This window comes from Manacus vitellinus, unplaced genomic scaffold (genome assembly GCF_001715985.3).
Source record: "Manacus vitellinus isolate BGI_N305 unplaced genomic scaffold, ASM171598v3 scaffold_36_pilon, whole genome shotgun sequence".
Lineage (NCBI taxonomy): Eukaryota > Metazoa > Chordata > Aves > Passeriformes > Pipridae > Manacus > Manacus vitellinus.
The window spans coordinates 7,451,472-7,467,516 of record NW_021940508.1 but is presented as its reverse complement, the minus strand read 5'-3'; the positions used below and the strand labels follow the sequence as shown (position 1 = coordinate 7,467,516).

At 43.7% G+C, this 16,045-nt stretch overlaps 1 protein-coding gene across 1 annotated transcript in view; it reads left to right on the top strand.

Moving 5' to 3' along the window:
- Nucleotides 1–16,045, top strand: part of DNAI1 (dynein axonemal intermediate chain 1) — a 141,416-nt gene that overhangs the window by 83,709 nt on the left and 41,662 nt on the right. The window contains exons 14-17 of the mRNA XM_029961550.1: nucleotides 2,448–2,537; nucleotides 6,646–6,730; nucleotides 8,576–8,655; nucleotides 15,197–15,345. Coding sequence (XP_029817410.1) covers nucleotides 2,448–2,537; nucleotides 6,646–6,730; nucleotides 8,576–8,655; nucleotides 15,197–15,345 — 404 coding nt within the window. The remainder of the gene's footprint in view (nucleotides 1–2,447; nucleotides 2,538–6,645; nucleotides 6,731–8,575; nucleotides 8,656–15,196; nucleotides 15,346–16,045) is intronic.

The following is a 16,045-nucleotide window of genomic DNA, read 5'->3' as shown; positions in this document are numbered from 1 at the left end:
AAAAGATCACAAACACTATTAAGGTGTCAGAGGTGTTGAAGGAAAATTGAAAGTATTAAGTGCAAATTTCTCTTTTCTGAAATTCAAGCTAACATCACTGAGAGCTGCTGATAGTCGTCTGAGGGCAGAACCTGATACCCCTGAGGGACTGTTTTCAAGCTGTCCACAATATGTACCTAACTCAGCTACTGTTGACAACTCTGAATGTACTAGCAAAAGTACCCTGAGCAAGTCAACCTACTTACTCTCTGGGGCTGGTGAATCCAGTCAGCTGTGGGTCAAGAGAAGTAGATGAGACACCTGAGTACCAACAGTAGACAACTTGAATAGGTCTCCGTCAGAGAGAGGGTATTTGGAGTGGGCAAACCCAGGGGAAAACCTCTTTGCTTGGGGAATGCTGAAAAGAGTTGGATTGGGAAAACCCCCCATGAGCTCATGATAGCACTTGTGTTGTTGGTCACCTCCAGATGAGGTTCCTGCAACACACTGTGTTCGTGTAGACATGAGGACTCAGTTGTGTATGAACAGGGTGATGGGGTGGACTACAGCTGCTGAATCTTCATCCATGTATTTTTCTCTGGTGTGATGGCCTGGGAAGCATGACTCCTTTTCTCAAATATTTGGGTAAGTTAGCTGACGAGAAAGAATATGAGTTAGAGTCGAGCTATGTTGGACATACAAAAACATCTTATTGTCAGACAGTTTTAAAGTGACATTTTTAAAATCTCTGACTGAAAAAATGACCCTTTTTCTGTGCCCAGTATGAGGCATGTTGGGCATGTTTTTGTAACCAGTCCCCCTGAGCTCTGCATTTCTCACTTTGAATTAAAACTCCTCACTACACCAACCCCTTCATCTGAGACAGCCGCTGGTGACTGTCACTGTCAGCAGTAGCTCATGATCCAAGGGAGATATTCCTGGAATAGATATAGCCAGCATATTTTGTGCACAATGGCCAGCCTTGGCAATCACTGTGCTGCTGAACCTGTCTTTTTATCATTAATCATTGTATTCTGGGCCATATTGAATTATGCCTTTCCTTTAATGCCAGATAGCAGAAGTGGTTCCACATGGAGATTTACAGTTTCACCTGTGCAAGGATGTTCAAAGGTATAGGCCACCCAAGGCTCTTCAGTTGTATCTTGCAGGCATGAAACTGCATTTTGATATATTCTCAAATGGATTCCTTTTAAGTTTTATTTTTCCTTCCTCAGAGTAGTGTGTAATAGCTAGGAAACCTGTTCTCTGAAGGGTTAACTACTCATTGCTGAGTCTCTTGCTGAATTTTCATGCTCTACAGAACTTAACAGTATAAACAATTTTACTAAAGAGAATTAATAGGTTTTCCCAAGGAACTGTCATAGGAATGCCCAATCTGTGTAATTGAAGTATTGAGAATACTACTTGTTTTCTGGAATAGGTACCAGACAAATAGATGGTCATGGATATAGTATTTGGTAAGCTCTAGGATAATCATACCCATTTATCATGTTTATGGGATGATGTTTAGGGAACTTTATCTACTGGATTGTTTGGACAGGAACAATATACCTTTGAAAAGCTCAGCAGAACCTTCTGAAGTGCTTGTCCCCATCCTGAACTGACAGATGCCCACAGGAGTGTGTGCTGACAGACCCAGTGACAAGTCATCCTTTTCCCCTCATTCTGATTGAATTCCCAGATCTGAAAATCGAGCATTCTTAATGCTTTTGGTCTAACTGAAATATCTCTTCTAAACTGTAAGCCATTTATCTGAGTTCTAATGTCTCCTGCTGAACTGTCACAGTCAAAAGGCAAATTTCCTTACCAGGCAGACAGAAGGTGTAGGGAGGATTTCAATGTTAATGGAGATGTTTTCATCTCCCTGAAGCAGAAGTTCCCCAAGGACCCGTGTCGCACATTGCTTGCAAGGGCTTGTCTGTGCCCCACGTAGGAACAGAAAGCTAATTTGGGGTTGGTTGTCTGGCTGAAGGGTAACCATATGGCGCTGCACTTGGAGTAATTGGTCAAATGTGAAGGAGTTAGCTTTTGCAGTGCCTGGAAACCTTTCTGTGGCAGTGGTCATAGTGTTTGGAGGTGTCTTGGGGGTCTCTGGGATGGTGTTGTGCCATAGTGCAAGGTGCTAGTGAGTAGCTCAGACATCCCACAAGGGCCGTCCTTGACGGCATTGATCCAGTCACTGCTGGGGAAGATGGCCATGAATAGATGCAGAGTCTCTAAGTGAGGGGCTTTACCCCCTTGCTGGAGCATCCTAAAGGAAAGTGAGTGACAACACTAAGCTGAAACTGCCTGTGAAGGTAAGTGTTCGTACCTGCCATGCACTCTGGGTTGGAAGTCATCTGTTCTTTAGGAAGGATTTCAGAAGACCCTACTGAGGGCATGGGACTCTATCCTGCTGAGTGCCCGGTGCTGACTGGAACTGTCTTATTGTTTCTTCTTGTTTTAAGGTCAAGTGGCAGAAGGATGACATGGACAACAATTCAAACTTCTTCTCTGTCTCCTCAGATGGAAGGATTGTTTCTTGGACTTTAGTTAAGGTAAACAGTGGGTGGCAATTCCTTTTTCTAGTCAGTCAAGTTATAATCAATTGCCCTCAAAATGTCAATGATTTATTGATCACTTTCTTCTTTTGGAGTACATGTGTTGATAGAAAGATACCATTAACGTCCCAAAATGACTCTTAGATTTGGGTCTCTGAATCTCAACATGTGGGGTTTTTTCTGTTAGCTATTTCATTTTACATTTGAAGATTTAAAATATTTTACTAAAAAATAATTGAATTGCCCTAAACATCAGTCTGAAGCAGCTGGCACATTATTCCCTAGGAGGAAAAGAAATTTCTTCACATCCTTGGATGCTCATTTTTCCATGTTATACCAAGCTATCAAGGCTTGCGTGTTCTGAAATTTTTAGGCCTTGCTGCCATGGCAGGATTCATGTCTAGCATTATATGTTAATCTTACTGTCATGTTCACTTCAGGAGCAGGAACCTCTTCTAATGAACAGGGTAGGCACATGCAGAGGGCACAGATTTTGAAGTTATTTTTCATAGACTCCTGCAGGTTCACACATGCAGTTTCAGAATTAAAAATCCCTTCTTCAGGTGCATCCCAAGTCCTTCTCCCAAGAGAACTGTCAGAGGTCTCTAGAAAAGGACAGGCTAACAGTGTCCCAGCACTCAGCTCCCAGCACTTTATCCCTTGAATAGAAATGCCCAAAAGATTTGTTTTGAGGTGGGCAATACATGCCTACAGCCAAACACATCCAGTTGAGGCTACTTGGCAGATTATGCTTATCATCTGAGCCCCAGTAACTGAATGTGCTCAGCATGGAGTCACCTTAGGAGGCGGGAAACACCGAGTGAAGCCTCTTCAGAGAAATGCTGCAACTGGGGCAACCTAAGAGTCTACAGATGGACTCTGGTAGCAACTCACCTGCTAGAGGGAATATTTCTGTGATTCACCGGTGCTTAACCATGTTCCCACATCATAAACTATGTTTTTTCTGTCCCTTGAGCATGTAGATATTCCTTCCTAAGCATCCTTGGCGTGACTTCTAAGATCTGTATCCACTTAGCATGATGTCATTTCTGCTTATCCCTTGCATCACTGTAATAAACTTGGCCATACACATGTGAAAAGCACCATTTTAAGATTTTTTTTTTTAAGTGAAGTTACCTCTGAAATTGACAGAGCTGGTATGTACCTAGTAGGCAGGGGTGGGAAAGAGCAAAATTTTAGGTACTGTCTGCATTTTTTTTTTTTTGGACAGAGATTCAACAGGGAAAGCAAAAAACAGAATGAAAAGGGTGTTTTGTTACAGTCTGTGGTTTTGTATCCAGCAAGGGGAAATGGACAATCTGCTTGAATTCCAGTTTTACAAAAGAGCTATCCCTGGGTTTTATTTAGAATAAAATTGAAGATACTCCAGAGGTCTTCTATTCTGCAAATCCATAGTGCAAATAGGCAATAAATGAAAGAGTGCTTCGTCAATCTTTTTGACAGGACTATCCAGAAATAAAGCTTCTTCAAACACTGATAGCTGTTTGACACTTCCAAAGCTGAGAGCACAAAGTGAATGAATTCATTTTTACTTCCAGCTGAATATTTGGCAAGCCACAGTCAAGATTTGGGTAGAAGAGTTATCAAATACTAGCCAGGAACAGTTGATCTACCTTGACTGTAGTGGTTGTCTCTGTTAAAAATGATCCCAAGCACTGTGGACAAACTTCATGGAACAGCACATGAACTGTTTTGACTTGTCTTTGGGTCATCATAAAGGTGTAAAACATCAAGGAAGGATGAAGGACTTCTGCAGCTGGATGACTTTTGGGTGCACATGTTGCCTATCAAAAAGGAGAGATATCAGAGCCACTTCAAGGAATTGTTTGGGATTCAGCATGGCATCGCTTCTCAGGCTGATGCTCAGCAATCCCAGGTTTGATTAGTAGTCATAGTTCATCCTCCCTATGTGACCTGGAGCTAAATTACTGAACAGCTCTGGGCCTCCTTAATTACTTGAGGCTAATAACAACTAAAGGAAAAAAAGCAGCTGCAAGGCCTGATTCACTAATGCTTACAAAGTGTTCTACAATTATTAGGCAGAAGCAACATATTATTGCTCAGTATTCCTGGAAGGCCAAACTGTCAGCAGTTTGTTTACCCAGAGGAATCTGCGAATAGCTCTAGTGACAAATAGCCCCGGGAGCACATGCGTTTTTCAGGCTGTGAAACTGTTTAAAAGATAAAAGCAGCACAACTGGGAAATCTGCACAAGTAAGATCCTTTGTGGAGGAGAGGGGCTACAGAAGCTGTCCATGGGGGCTTTGGCCTGGTGGAGGGGCTGGAAGTCACCTTCAGAGGAAGGCTGCAGAAAAGTGTGTGCTGGAAAGAAGGTCTCCTGTTGTTTGTCTTTCTACCAGAACACAGAGATGGTGTGTTAGCGCATCTCTGGGCCTGCCATAATGGGGCATATCAACATGATCAGCTGTAGGCAGCTTCAGAGCTGACTCGCAGCCATCAGCCATGGTTCGGACAGACCACGTGCTTTCTGGAGAGCAGGCACAGCAGAGGCAAGTGCCTGCTCAGCATGTCCTGACTGCATTCCCAACAGCCCACCAGCACTATTTGGATGTGCAGGGGAATATGTTCTGCTCCTGGTTGCTCTGGGTACTGCACTTTCCAGTTCTAGCTCAAATACACCAGCGTATATGGCCTCTTTCTTAACATCTCTCCTGCCTTTACTGACTGAATTTTACTTGTTGTAACCCACATGCTACAAGAAGAGCCACTAAGGTAGAACTCTGCAGGAGTCTGTCATGCTTCTTGCTGCTCTCTCAGCAGAGAAAACAATTTACTGCCATCATTAGGCCAGGGCACGTGGGTGTGCAGCAGTGAGAATTAGTGAGAAGGAAGTACATTACTTTATGGGTTTTGACCTTTCTTGAACCTTCCGTAAATTTGTACCCCCAGAATACAATGAAAATGCCTTATAGAACATTGTCCTCTGTGAACTGCAGTAATGAATGCAGATGCTCACAAGGTCTTCTCCCACGTTCCTCAACATGGAATTCCCTGGGATTGACTTTGCCAGGCAGAATCTTGTTTTCTACCCGAGTCCTGCTCTGGGCTTAGAGAAGCTTCAACTACAGCTTAATTCACTGAGCTAAGAAGTTATGTTTTGTTCTCACAGTGCTCCAGTGGGAAATCTGCAGATTCATTATAACATCCAGTCTCCACAGCCCACACTGCTCACTAATCTTTAGTTCTTTGTTCTTTTTATCACAGAATCAGAGAATCACAGGATGGTTGGGGTTGGAAGAGACCTCTGGAGCCCCAGGGTATTCCTATATTCACAACCAACTCCATTCCGCAGTGGTATTTTAACTCCCAAAGCTAGTCTAAGAGTGTATCTGCCCTATGGTAGTTTCCTCATATTCACCCATATTGTGTCTATTTTCATCTGTCTTCTGTCTCCCACCTTGACTATAAACTCTTCAGGACACAGACTTTTGTCCCTCTTCATACACCACCTTGCACAGCAGTGCGGTGGCTGGTGATGAGAGAGCTCTTTAGAGCTCTGTTGAGAACAGCAACATGGGGCACTTTTCCCTTGGGGAAGCTGCTTGTGTGTTGTTATTTGAATTTCAGAGCCCATGAAGTACTGGGAGCTGAGACTTCTCTGGGGATAAGAGGAAGATGTTAAGAAGCAAAGACTGGCAAGGTGTTTAGTTACTATCCATTAGTGTGGGGTTTAGTGTGGGGTTTAGTGTGGGGTTTAGTTAGCTCCACGAGAATATGAAATACCAATCTTGAACCACACAGGGTGACTTAAGTAAACCCAGTGATTTTCTGACTATGTCAACCTCCGCTAAGAACATTGACCCTGAAACCCAAAGTTTTCCAGGTCAGTAGCATGTGTTGAGGTAATTTACCAGTGTCTCTCAGTCCTCCTGCACCAAAGCATCAGTTTCCTGAAGGTGTTGTGTAAAGCAGAATGTTAGCAAGTTGCCAAATGTGAAACATTAAGCAACTTTTGGACAGCTTTTTAAAATTCCTCCATAAAATTTGCCATTCTAAAGTACTGAATGTCTCTGTATTGTTGCTGCAAAGCGTGTTATTCATGTGGAATCTCCTCTGCCTGCAGAATGAGCTGGTTCATATGGATGTCATCAAGCTGTCAGGAGAGGGAACGATGCAGGGGCCAGAGGGGCTGCAGCTGCAAACACTTGGTAAGAGCCCAAGTCCTTGCCATGCTGATTAATTACTGACACAAAGCCTCTAATCAGTCATTCTGGGAAATTAAATTTGGGAGCAGAGTGTTGAGATGGAAAGGAGCTGAAGGAAGGTTACGCCTCCTTGCTTTCATCATGTCGTAGGGCAAAGTCTGGCTGGAGCAATGGCCACTAATTGAGTCACATTTTGCTGGTTACATATTGTCTCTACTTGCATAAAATGAAGAATTGAACATTAATTCAAAAAATGTCCATTTCACTGGAATATCTCTGTGTGAATAAGGCACAGGCATTACCTGTATATGTCAAAATTAAAGTCAGTTTGTTCCTGCCAGACATTAATCTGGACTGGCAAAATCAAGATGAAAAACAACCTTTGCCCTTTTCTGAGTGCACAGCTCACCCAGCCAGTGTTGGGATGTGCCTCATCAGATTTTAGCTCTTTAAAAGCACAGCATCTGTTCTGATCTACTATGTTAGGCTCCCTCCAGAGACAGTGGAGTCAGTGCAGTCCTTCTAGGCTGAATCTTCTCATCCTGACCATCCTGTGTTACAGACAGGATGGGATGAGTCAGCTCTGGAGGTCCTGGATTACACAAGAGAATCCTTAAAGGGGGGAATCTTATCATCCTTCTGCACCTGCTTTTAGCTGAGAAGATGGGACTTGTGTTTGGAGGCTGCCCTTACTCTGCATTTAAAACTTGCTATGTTTCTAGGCTAGTAACTGCTGAACAGTTTGTTAGTGAGAAGGTTTGCAGCACCATATAGGTTGCAAAAGACCAGCTAAAGCAGTACGCTGCAGAACTCTCAGGGGCTTTGGGATTATTTGTTAGTGTTACTGAGAAATGGATTTTCAAACACTTGTCTTGAATATTTAGCAATCTATTTAAATGTTAAAAGTTCAGAGGGTATTAGAGGATTGAAATTATCTTAACAATTCCTTTGATAACTACATTTTGTTAATGTTAAAGACATAATGTTTAAGACAGCTGCAGAAAGTTCTCTGTAACTATGTGCTTCTGAGCTTTGTCTGCTTGTCCCTGTTTCTCATCTGGTGGTTGCTGTGGGTGTCCCTGTGTCCCTGATGGTCGACAGCCTCAAGTTGCTCTGGCACTCAGCAAACATCTCATCTCCTGCTCAAGAATCCCGCTGAAGTTTTCTTTCACCAACATGTGAATTGGCTTTCTTGGATGATGACGCATCTGCCTCTGGAGCAGAAGCCTCAAAGTTTCAATGAGTCACATCCTGTTGTGGTTGACACCTGTTTTAACACAGTTCACAATGTTGCCCAATTCAGGGCTTCCGACATGAACAAGATCCTCTGTGCCTTTCTTCCCAAATCACATCCTTTGCTGAAGTGAGCCTGCTAAATGGATTCAGAGTTAAGGACAAAAAGAGCACAGGGAGGTCTGATGTGGTGATTCCCCTCTGGGCTCTTTTATGCATGGGAAACCATTTATATTTTTGTGGATACTAAAGGAACAGAAAATATCTCTTCTTTCCGGATAGGAGGGAGACCTGATCCACAAATGCTTGCATTTGTACCAGGCATTTTTAATGCTTACCAAAATGAATCCCAGTCTAAACTGTTCTTCCAGTTCCCTTCCAGTTCTTTCAGTTCCCTTTTCCCTATCTCCATTTTGGCTTTTCAAATTTCAGGTCTTGGGGACAGGCACAGCTTGGAAGGTGCTAGCAGAGGGGTGACTTTGATTTCTTCTGGGAGCTTCTGGCTAATAAATCACTTCTGAAAACACAGGCAGTGTGTGTTTACCATAGGCAGGGAGCATGTGCTGGCCAGCTGAACCACTTCTCTGTCTGACAGACCTTTTTTTCTGTTAACAGGTTGTGGGACATCATTTGATTTTCACAAAAAGATAGACTATTTGTTTCTCGTTGGTACTGAAGAGGGAAAGATCTATAAGGTAGGAATGATTCTTTATTCTTTGTTTTACACCCTCTGACCCATATGTGTCTTTCAGGTTCATAATCTGAACTGTTTGCTCAGGTGGTAACAAAGCACAGCTTTAGAGCCTGGTCCTGCCCTGAGATGCCTGTGGTGAGCCTGAGACCAGCACAGCGCCACAGAGGGTCACAGGGAGCTCTCTGCAAAGGCCCAATTAAGACCCTATTTTGCAGAAACATTTTTCATGCAAACTGCATCCCAGAAAATGCTTTGTGGATTGCAGCTGTGCAAGGGAAATGCTAAGTATGATCAGAGCAGAAGTTAAAAGGCATTGATCCTCTGTCCTCATGGTTACAGGGAAATGGCAGGAAAAATATCAGAGCATTTCCTTTGTAGTCCTGTTATCCCATGAGCAGTGAGGCTAATGAAGCCATATTTCCTATGGATTAATGTCCTGCAGCCTTTCCATTCCACAATTACACAGAATCATAGAATCGTTTAGGTTGGAAAAGACATCCAGTCCCACTTTCTCCTTGCTCTGTCTCCAGTTCGTCGCCACCCACACAAACCTTTCTCTTCCTGATCACCCCATGCTGTCCTCAGCCCAGTGATTCCACCTCCACACTATAATCCTTGGTTCCTGCAAACACTGCTGGCTATCTCCCCTCCAGTGCCCTCCTGCAGTGTGATGCCTTGGTGCCCAGCTCCAGCTGGGAGCTGTCAGCCAGCCAGCTCCAACCATGTGGTGAGGGCAGCAGCCAAGCTGTGCTTGCCCTTCCCGCACTGGGGCCACTGCCCAGATGTTTGTACTCCGTGACCATCCCTTTTCATAGAATGTGTAGGACCTTAATATTGCCAAGTCCCACATGCAGCCAGTTTTGCCTTAAATTGCCAGCAAGGTTGAAGGTTGTTTGTGAGGAGAGGTGAGCAGACAGTACACAGATGTCATGTTTTTTTGAGAAATCAAGTCAAATATAGGAAGTTTTGAGTTCTGCTGTATTTAGCCTTGGAAATAAAGCCAATAGCCTCTTACTCATACAACTGTTTTTTGCACAGCATTCCTCTGAGCTGGCTATTAAATCTGTAGCCATAGCCCTTCAAGTGTAGGTGGTGGACCATCAGCAGGAGGCTGACATGCAGAGCAGATGCGTCCAGCCATCCCTAGAGGATGATGTAAACTCCTTCCTTGTATCTCACCTGCAAAAGGAATGGGAAACAGAATAAGAACCTAAAGGAAATAATATTCTGAAATCAGTATTTAGGCAAGTTGTACTTTACAAATATGTGTCCCTTCCAAAGGGATGATGCTGGTTGAAATCTCTCCCTTTGCCAGATACTATCTAGGGAGGATTTCTGAGTAGCGATCACTGGCTTTAGACAAGATGGGTGCAGAAAGGAGGTGGGAGGAGTGGAGGGGGTGCTGAGCTGTTGGGCAGTGGGCACTGAGGTAGGTGCAATGGCTTTTTGTTGATGCTTTTAGGATACAAAGCATCTGTATAGTCATGGGCAGATGTTCTGAGTTGACTGGTCACCCACGGGACTTGGTACCCTGGGTATTGTACTCTAAATTGATGGGTACTGCTGTACTAGACTATGGTCTAGTCCTGATCAAAAGGCAGTAGGAAACCATGTTTTAAGTTCCACTGTGTTGTAAGTGATGGGTGTTGGTGAGTTTGACAGTGGATGTCAGTATGAGGTGAGGGCTACCAGTTATCCTTCAGGAGAAATGTTCAGGCTGGTATCCTGGTTGGGTTCCATAGGAAAGGAAATTCCTCATGGAGGAGCACTGGATAGGAAGAGAATTTGGCAGCATTTACCTTGAAGAAGTTGTAGGTATTTCTGCCTTGAATGATCTTCAGTGAAACAAGAGCTAGGGTGACATTTTAAAATAAGTGATCTCAGCCATGAAGCCCTGCAGATATTTTAACCACTTATTGGATGGACAAATGCAGAGAGATACTGTTACAAAGGATCCTCCCTTTCACAACGTTCTTGCACTGGTGAGCCTTAGTGAAAAGTGGGACCACTCTCACATTGTGCAACACTGCCCTATAAAACTCTGGTCTTCCCATGGGCAGGAAGAGCCAATCTTCCATCAGATTGTAGGAGTTAACACTGGGAAGAGAAATCTTGTGTCTAGCACAAGTAGCTGTCTATATCTCCATAGTATCTAAAAAAACATGCTGAAGAGTGGTTGCACCCTTAGCATCCCCCAAGAGTTTGCTACAAACAGTTTCAAAACTTTTGGCATCAGCTGCTGCTCCAGACATTTCTCAAGGACTACCATTATGTGCTTTATTGAAACACTGCACATGGGAACCCATTATTGGAGCTACCTGTGGACTGACTCCTGGAGCCTTGCTCTGCTTGGGTGCTGGGGGCAGGGACGGTGCCACAGCAGCCTGAGTAACTCTCAGTTCCTGAAGCTGCACTGGGTGAGATGCTCAGGTCTTTGCTGCACTTGCCCTTGCCACTGCACATTGAGTGAGAGGGACAGACCCTTTACATGTTGTCTGAGTCGGGGATCAAACACGGGCTGCTCTCCAATGGGCCAAATTTTAGATTATTTATTTAAAAAAGCTGGAAAGTGAATTTCAGAGAAACAGGGGTTTTTTTGTTGTTTGGGGTTCGGTGGGTTGTGGGGTTTGTTTTTTTTCCACCCCCAGAGACCAGGCATGCCCACAAATAACATGATGATATGTTAATTCTTTAGCTGCAGAACAATTATGGGGAAATTTTGAAAATGGCTTAGTTAATAGTGTTTCTGAAGCCAAGAAATCATTATCTTAATTACACACAGACCCATCTATTGCCCTTTTATGTAGAGGAGAAACTGTTTCTGCATTAATATGGTTCTGTAATGCAATTCTGTATGCTTCTTTGCATATCTTATTTGCTGTTTAGGAATTGTTCAGCTTTGATATCAAAAAGTATGTCTCTGAGATTCATATTGAAACATTACTGTGACTTTAAGTCTTTGGTCAGAATTACTTCCCAATAAACAGACCTTCAGCAGAAAAATTGTGATGAGATTTGAATCTCTTAATGTAATAAAGGTTTTGGTTTTGTTCAGTCTCAGGCAGTTTGAGAGTGTAACAAATGAATATAATAAAACTGAGTGCAAGACTGAATAGAAGAAAAAGGTTATTCTAATTTTAAACAAAACTAATTTCACTTGTACTCCTTCTCTCATACTAAGCACCAGAACATTTGTATATTTGTGTTCAGGACAGGATTATGTGGTTGTACAGGTGACAAAGGATGCTGGCTATTGAATCCTTATCATGCCTCTTGAGATTTCCTTAAATGACAGTAACAAACTGGTTTCTGGACAGGCTCTGACTTCCAGTGTCTCCTTATTAATAGAGATCATTTGCCTCAGTGTCTAGTCTTGCTTTGTCTTATGCAAAGTTGTTTTCCTTGTCTGGATATTTTATGACTTGAGTTCTATTCCTCATCTTCTTACCACCTTATCTTTGGGGCTTCTATGTGTTCTGTCCCGTTGTTTCTGGACTGACTGCATTTGCCATCAATTGCCACAGATTCTTTCTTTTTACCATTTCCTGTTGTTTCTCTCAGTGTGTTCACAGGCCCCAATTTCTGTTTGTAAGCTCTTCTGCAAATCTTAGCATTTCTGTTACAGATCCTCACTAGTAGCACTGAGCTAAAACTAAGCAGAGCCTCTGGTAACAGCCTGTCCACAACAGGGAATGCTTTTGTGTCAGTGGTTTCTGAAGAGCACCTGATGTCCTGAGCTGCCCGGGGGGTGCCAGTGCTGGGCAATGCTCTCTTTCTGTTGCCAGATACAAACCTTCTCTGAAAAAAGTTGCTTTTTGTATTTCTGTATTGCGTAGACTCTTAGTGTTTCTGTTAGTGAACTGAAGAAATGCTCTGCCTTATAAGGACACTAATAACCATCCATTCACCGTGGATGTGGGGGAGTATTGTGTCAGACTAACGGCTAGCGTAAACTGAAGTGCTCTTAATGAAGATTATTCATAAGTTTTGTGTCCTCAGAGTTCTCCTTTCCTCCCAGTATTCCTCCCCCATGTTTTGTAGCCTTGTCAACAGTCATCTTTGTTACCGGTTTCCTGTATTGCCATAGACACATTTTTGCTTTCCTGTCTCATCTTAAAAATACCGTTTACTATTCACACCCATATAGCATCATTTTAATAGGAGAAAAACACTTTCAGCAAATTGGAGCAGTGCTCTAGAAGATCAGACGGGCTGCACAAATGCCTTCTCCCTGAATCATCCTCTTCAGAGCTTTCCTGTCAGGAGTTAGGTGTCATATATTCCACTGGTTTTGTTTTCATCCTGACGTGTCTAATAATTGTAGGGTTCTTAAACTGAATAGTAGGGGAAGACTTTGCCAGCACTTCTTCTTGGCTCATGAACTCTTTTATTTGTGAAAGTCATACTTCTTTTATGAGCTTTTTGTCAAAGTTTGTGGTGTTTCTTCAAAATGCATCTTGGGAAGAACATGGTCTCATCTTCCACTCAAAGACCATGACAAAGGTTGTGGTGAACGTGGTGTAGGGCTGGCAGGCACTGCCAGAGCATGGTGAATGCCTTTAGGCTAAAGCAGGCACACTTCATACTTCACAAAGAGCATAGATAGGAATCTACCCTACACAAACCTTTCTGCTGCTGATTTCACAGAAAAAATGCAGATCCCTTTCCTGTCATGCAGACTGCAAAGCCAGTGCTGTGGATCAGTACACCCCAGAGCATGATGTGTCCTGTACCAGTGCCCAGAGAGCTGCATTGACCAAAGGCTCAGCCCCCACAAGGTTTTGTAAACAGAGCGCCGAGCATTACAGTGCTGTTGGATGCAGACAAATCTGGTTCAGATCTCACTCTTCAAAGTTTTCGTGTATTAGGGACTTTCAATCCACATACTTGGAAGGACAGATGGATAAAGCAGCTTCTATCTTGTGTTAATTACTTGTGACCCATTCTGTCTGTTCCCTGCAAAATGATTTTCAAAACAGCCAAGTACCAATTTTCCTTATGGCTGAACATTAAGGATTATGAAGCAAAGTTATGAAACAGGCCATTAAAGGAGATTTCCATCCCACAATTACATGCAGGGACAGTAATTCAGAGTATACAACAAACTATTAGCAAGCTATAGACACTATCAGTAAATCTCAGTGGGGCATGAGCCACTTGTTTCCGTTTCCTACCACAACAAGCCTCTGAGGGATGTAGAAGCTGCTGCTGTAGGAATGGTTTAGCACCCTTAGTCAGGTGCCTGCACCAGTGAACAGGTCGGAGTACCCAGACAGTAAGTGTCATGTGTAATAAACAGTTAAGCCTTATGCTTAGTTAGAGCTTTGGTTTGCAAGAATTAAAGTCATGTAACACTTCAGCAATCCTGCTGCTCAGGCAGATGATGTGTTGCTGCATTCATTAGGGAGTAATGAAAGGTGCTGAAAAGTCCTTGCTGTGACAGTACTGAGGCAAACAGACAGAAAATCCTGAAACCAACCCCAAGCTGCCTTGTGGATACAGTTGTGTGTGAGAACACAACCAAGAGGACATTTCATGTGAGATGAGGTCCTTGTTGCTAGTGAAGGAAGCCTCTAGTGTGCTCAGAGGGGAGGGGGTTTGGGGAGGATAACTTGATTTTTCTGTTTACACAGAACTGACAGGATCTGGATAAAATCCCCTTGTAGACAAGTAGATTGTAATTTCCCACTCTCCCTCATAAGCTCACACACAAAGTGACTTTTCCAAGGCTCTGAAATGTTTTTTGCCTCTTGCAGACATTCTGCATGTTGCCATTCAGTAGCACCTGCAGTGGTGATGTTGCTGGTCTGACCCTCTCACGCGTCGTGGAGATTTGTCCAGTTCACAGGCTGCTCTTGGCTGGGTTCCAGCAGGGTCCACCAGCACGTTGGGGATGTCCCTGAGTCCCGGCCGACCTCTGCTTGTTCCCATGCCCCTCCAGGAAGTCACAAGCAGCACAACAGAAAGAGCTGTGGGGTTGTGTGATGGGACAGGATCTCTGAGCAGGCTGTCCAGTGCGATGGCAAGGAGGGAGTTTTAATAGGTTTCCAAAGTCCTTAGAGCCAAAAGTCTGATAGGACATTCTTGTGCTGAGGGTACTGTTACTGGTGGTTTTAACTGCAACACTTCAAATGCACACAGTGCTGTGTGCTCTTGAGCAGCATAGGGAATGTTTTCCCATGTCTTTCCTTTGAACCTTTCAGAGAGACACAGCAGGACCCTGGGCTGGCAGGAAGGTACTAGAGCTCCCACGATGGAGAATGGTCTTTGGGCCCTGGCTCTGGCTGTAAATCCAACTAGACAACTTCAGTTCCTATCTCTGTGTATTGCAGAGGGGAGCTCGATATTGCCTGCAAATGGGGTGAAACAGTATGTGCTAAATTACTGATTTTCTGTAGCACCCCTGGGTACCAGCCACCTCTTCCCAGCCAGCCCAGAAGATCCAGGGAGGCCATACGAATATAGAGAGGCATCTTTCTGCATGAATTTGAGCTTCAGGAGAAGGTCTAGCTCTGATTACTGAATGGTTCTTTCTATTGCAGTGTTCAAAAAGCTATTCAAGCCAGTTTCTGGATGTGTTTGAAGCCCATCACATGTCTGTGGACACAGTCAGCTGGAATCCGTTTCACTTGAAGGTCTTCATTTCCTGCAGCTCTGACTGGACAGTCAAGATCTGGGATCACACCATCAAGTAGGTCCTGCTGGGTCCTGGTGTGGGCAGGGAGATCCAGCCTGATATGCCAGCTACACGTGTCGACTCTGCTCATACCTCAGTCTCAGTTTTCCTCCTAGGTGTTGATAATGCTAATTGCTTTCTTATTTTTTGGGTCTGATGACTCAGATTTGTATTGCCCAGGAATTAGGTATAAAGTTTAGCATTCACTGCCCCAGGAACTTGCCAAGCAGTGCAGCTCAGCACAGAGCCTGGCTGCTTTACTTTGGACCTGGCTTTCTTCAGGCAGGACCTACTGTGGGAGGGTTATTCCCCTGGAGTGATGCCACAGAGAAATGTCAGGAGCTGGCTTATGGCCTCAGGGGTCAGAAAACATCCTAAGAGCCAGAGAGGCAAAAAAAAATTGGAACACTTAAAAATATGGAATGAAGTTCAGGGTTAGTGGTTGAGGAATGCCTAGTTTCAATCAGGAAATTGATTTTGTTGTAAATCAAAGTCAAATATTTCCCGTTGCCAATACTGCTCTAAGATTCAATGTTACTGTCAGAAGTCCAGAGAGGGAAAATCACTTTTTCCCATATGATTGTTAACTAGAGAGACTCCATCTTGTTGGGGAGAAGCTTTCAAAATGCTTTCAGAAAGAAAGAAATGTGCTGCCTCTCATCTCATTGTAGCAGGTCAAAATCCCGACTCTTTTGTGTTGATGCTCAGCTTTGCT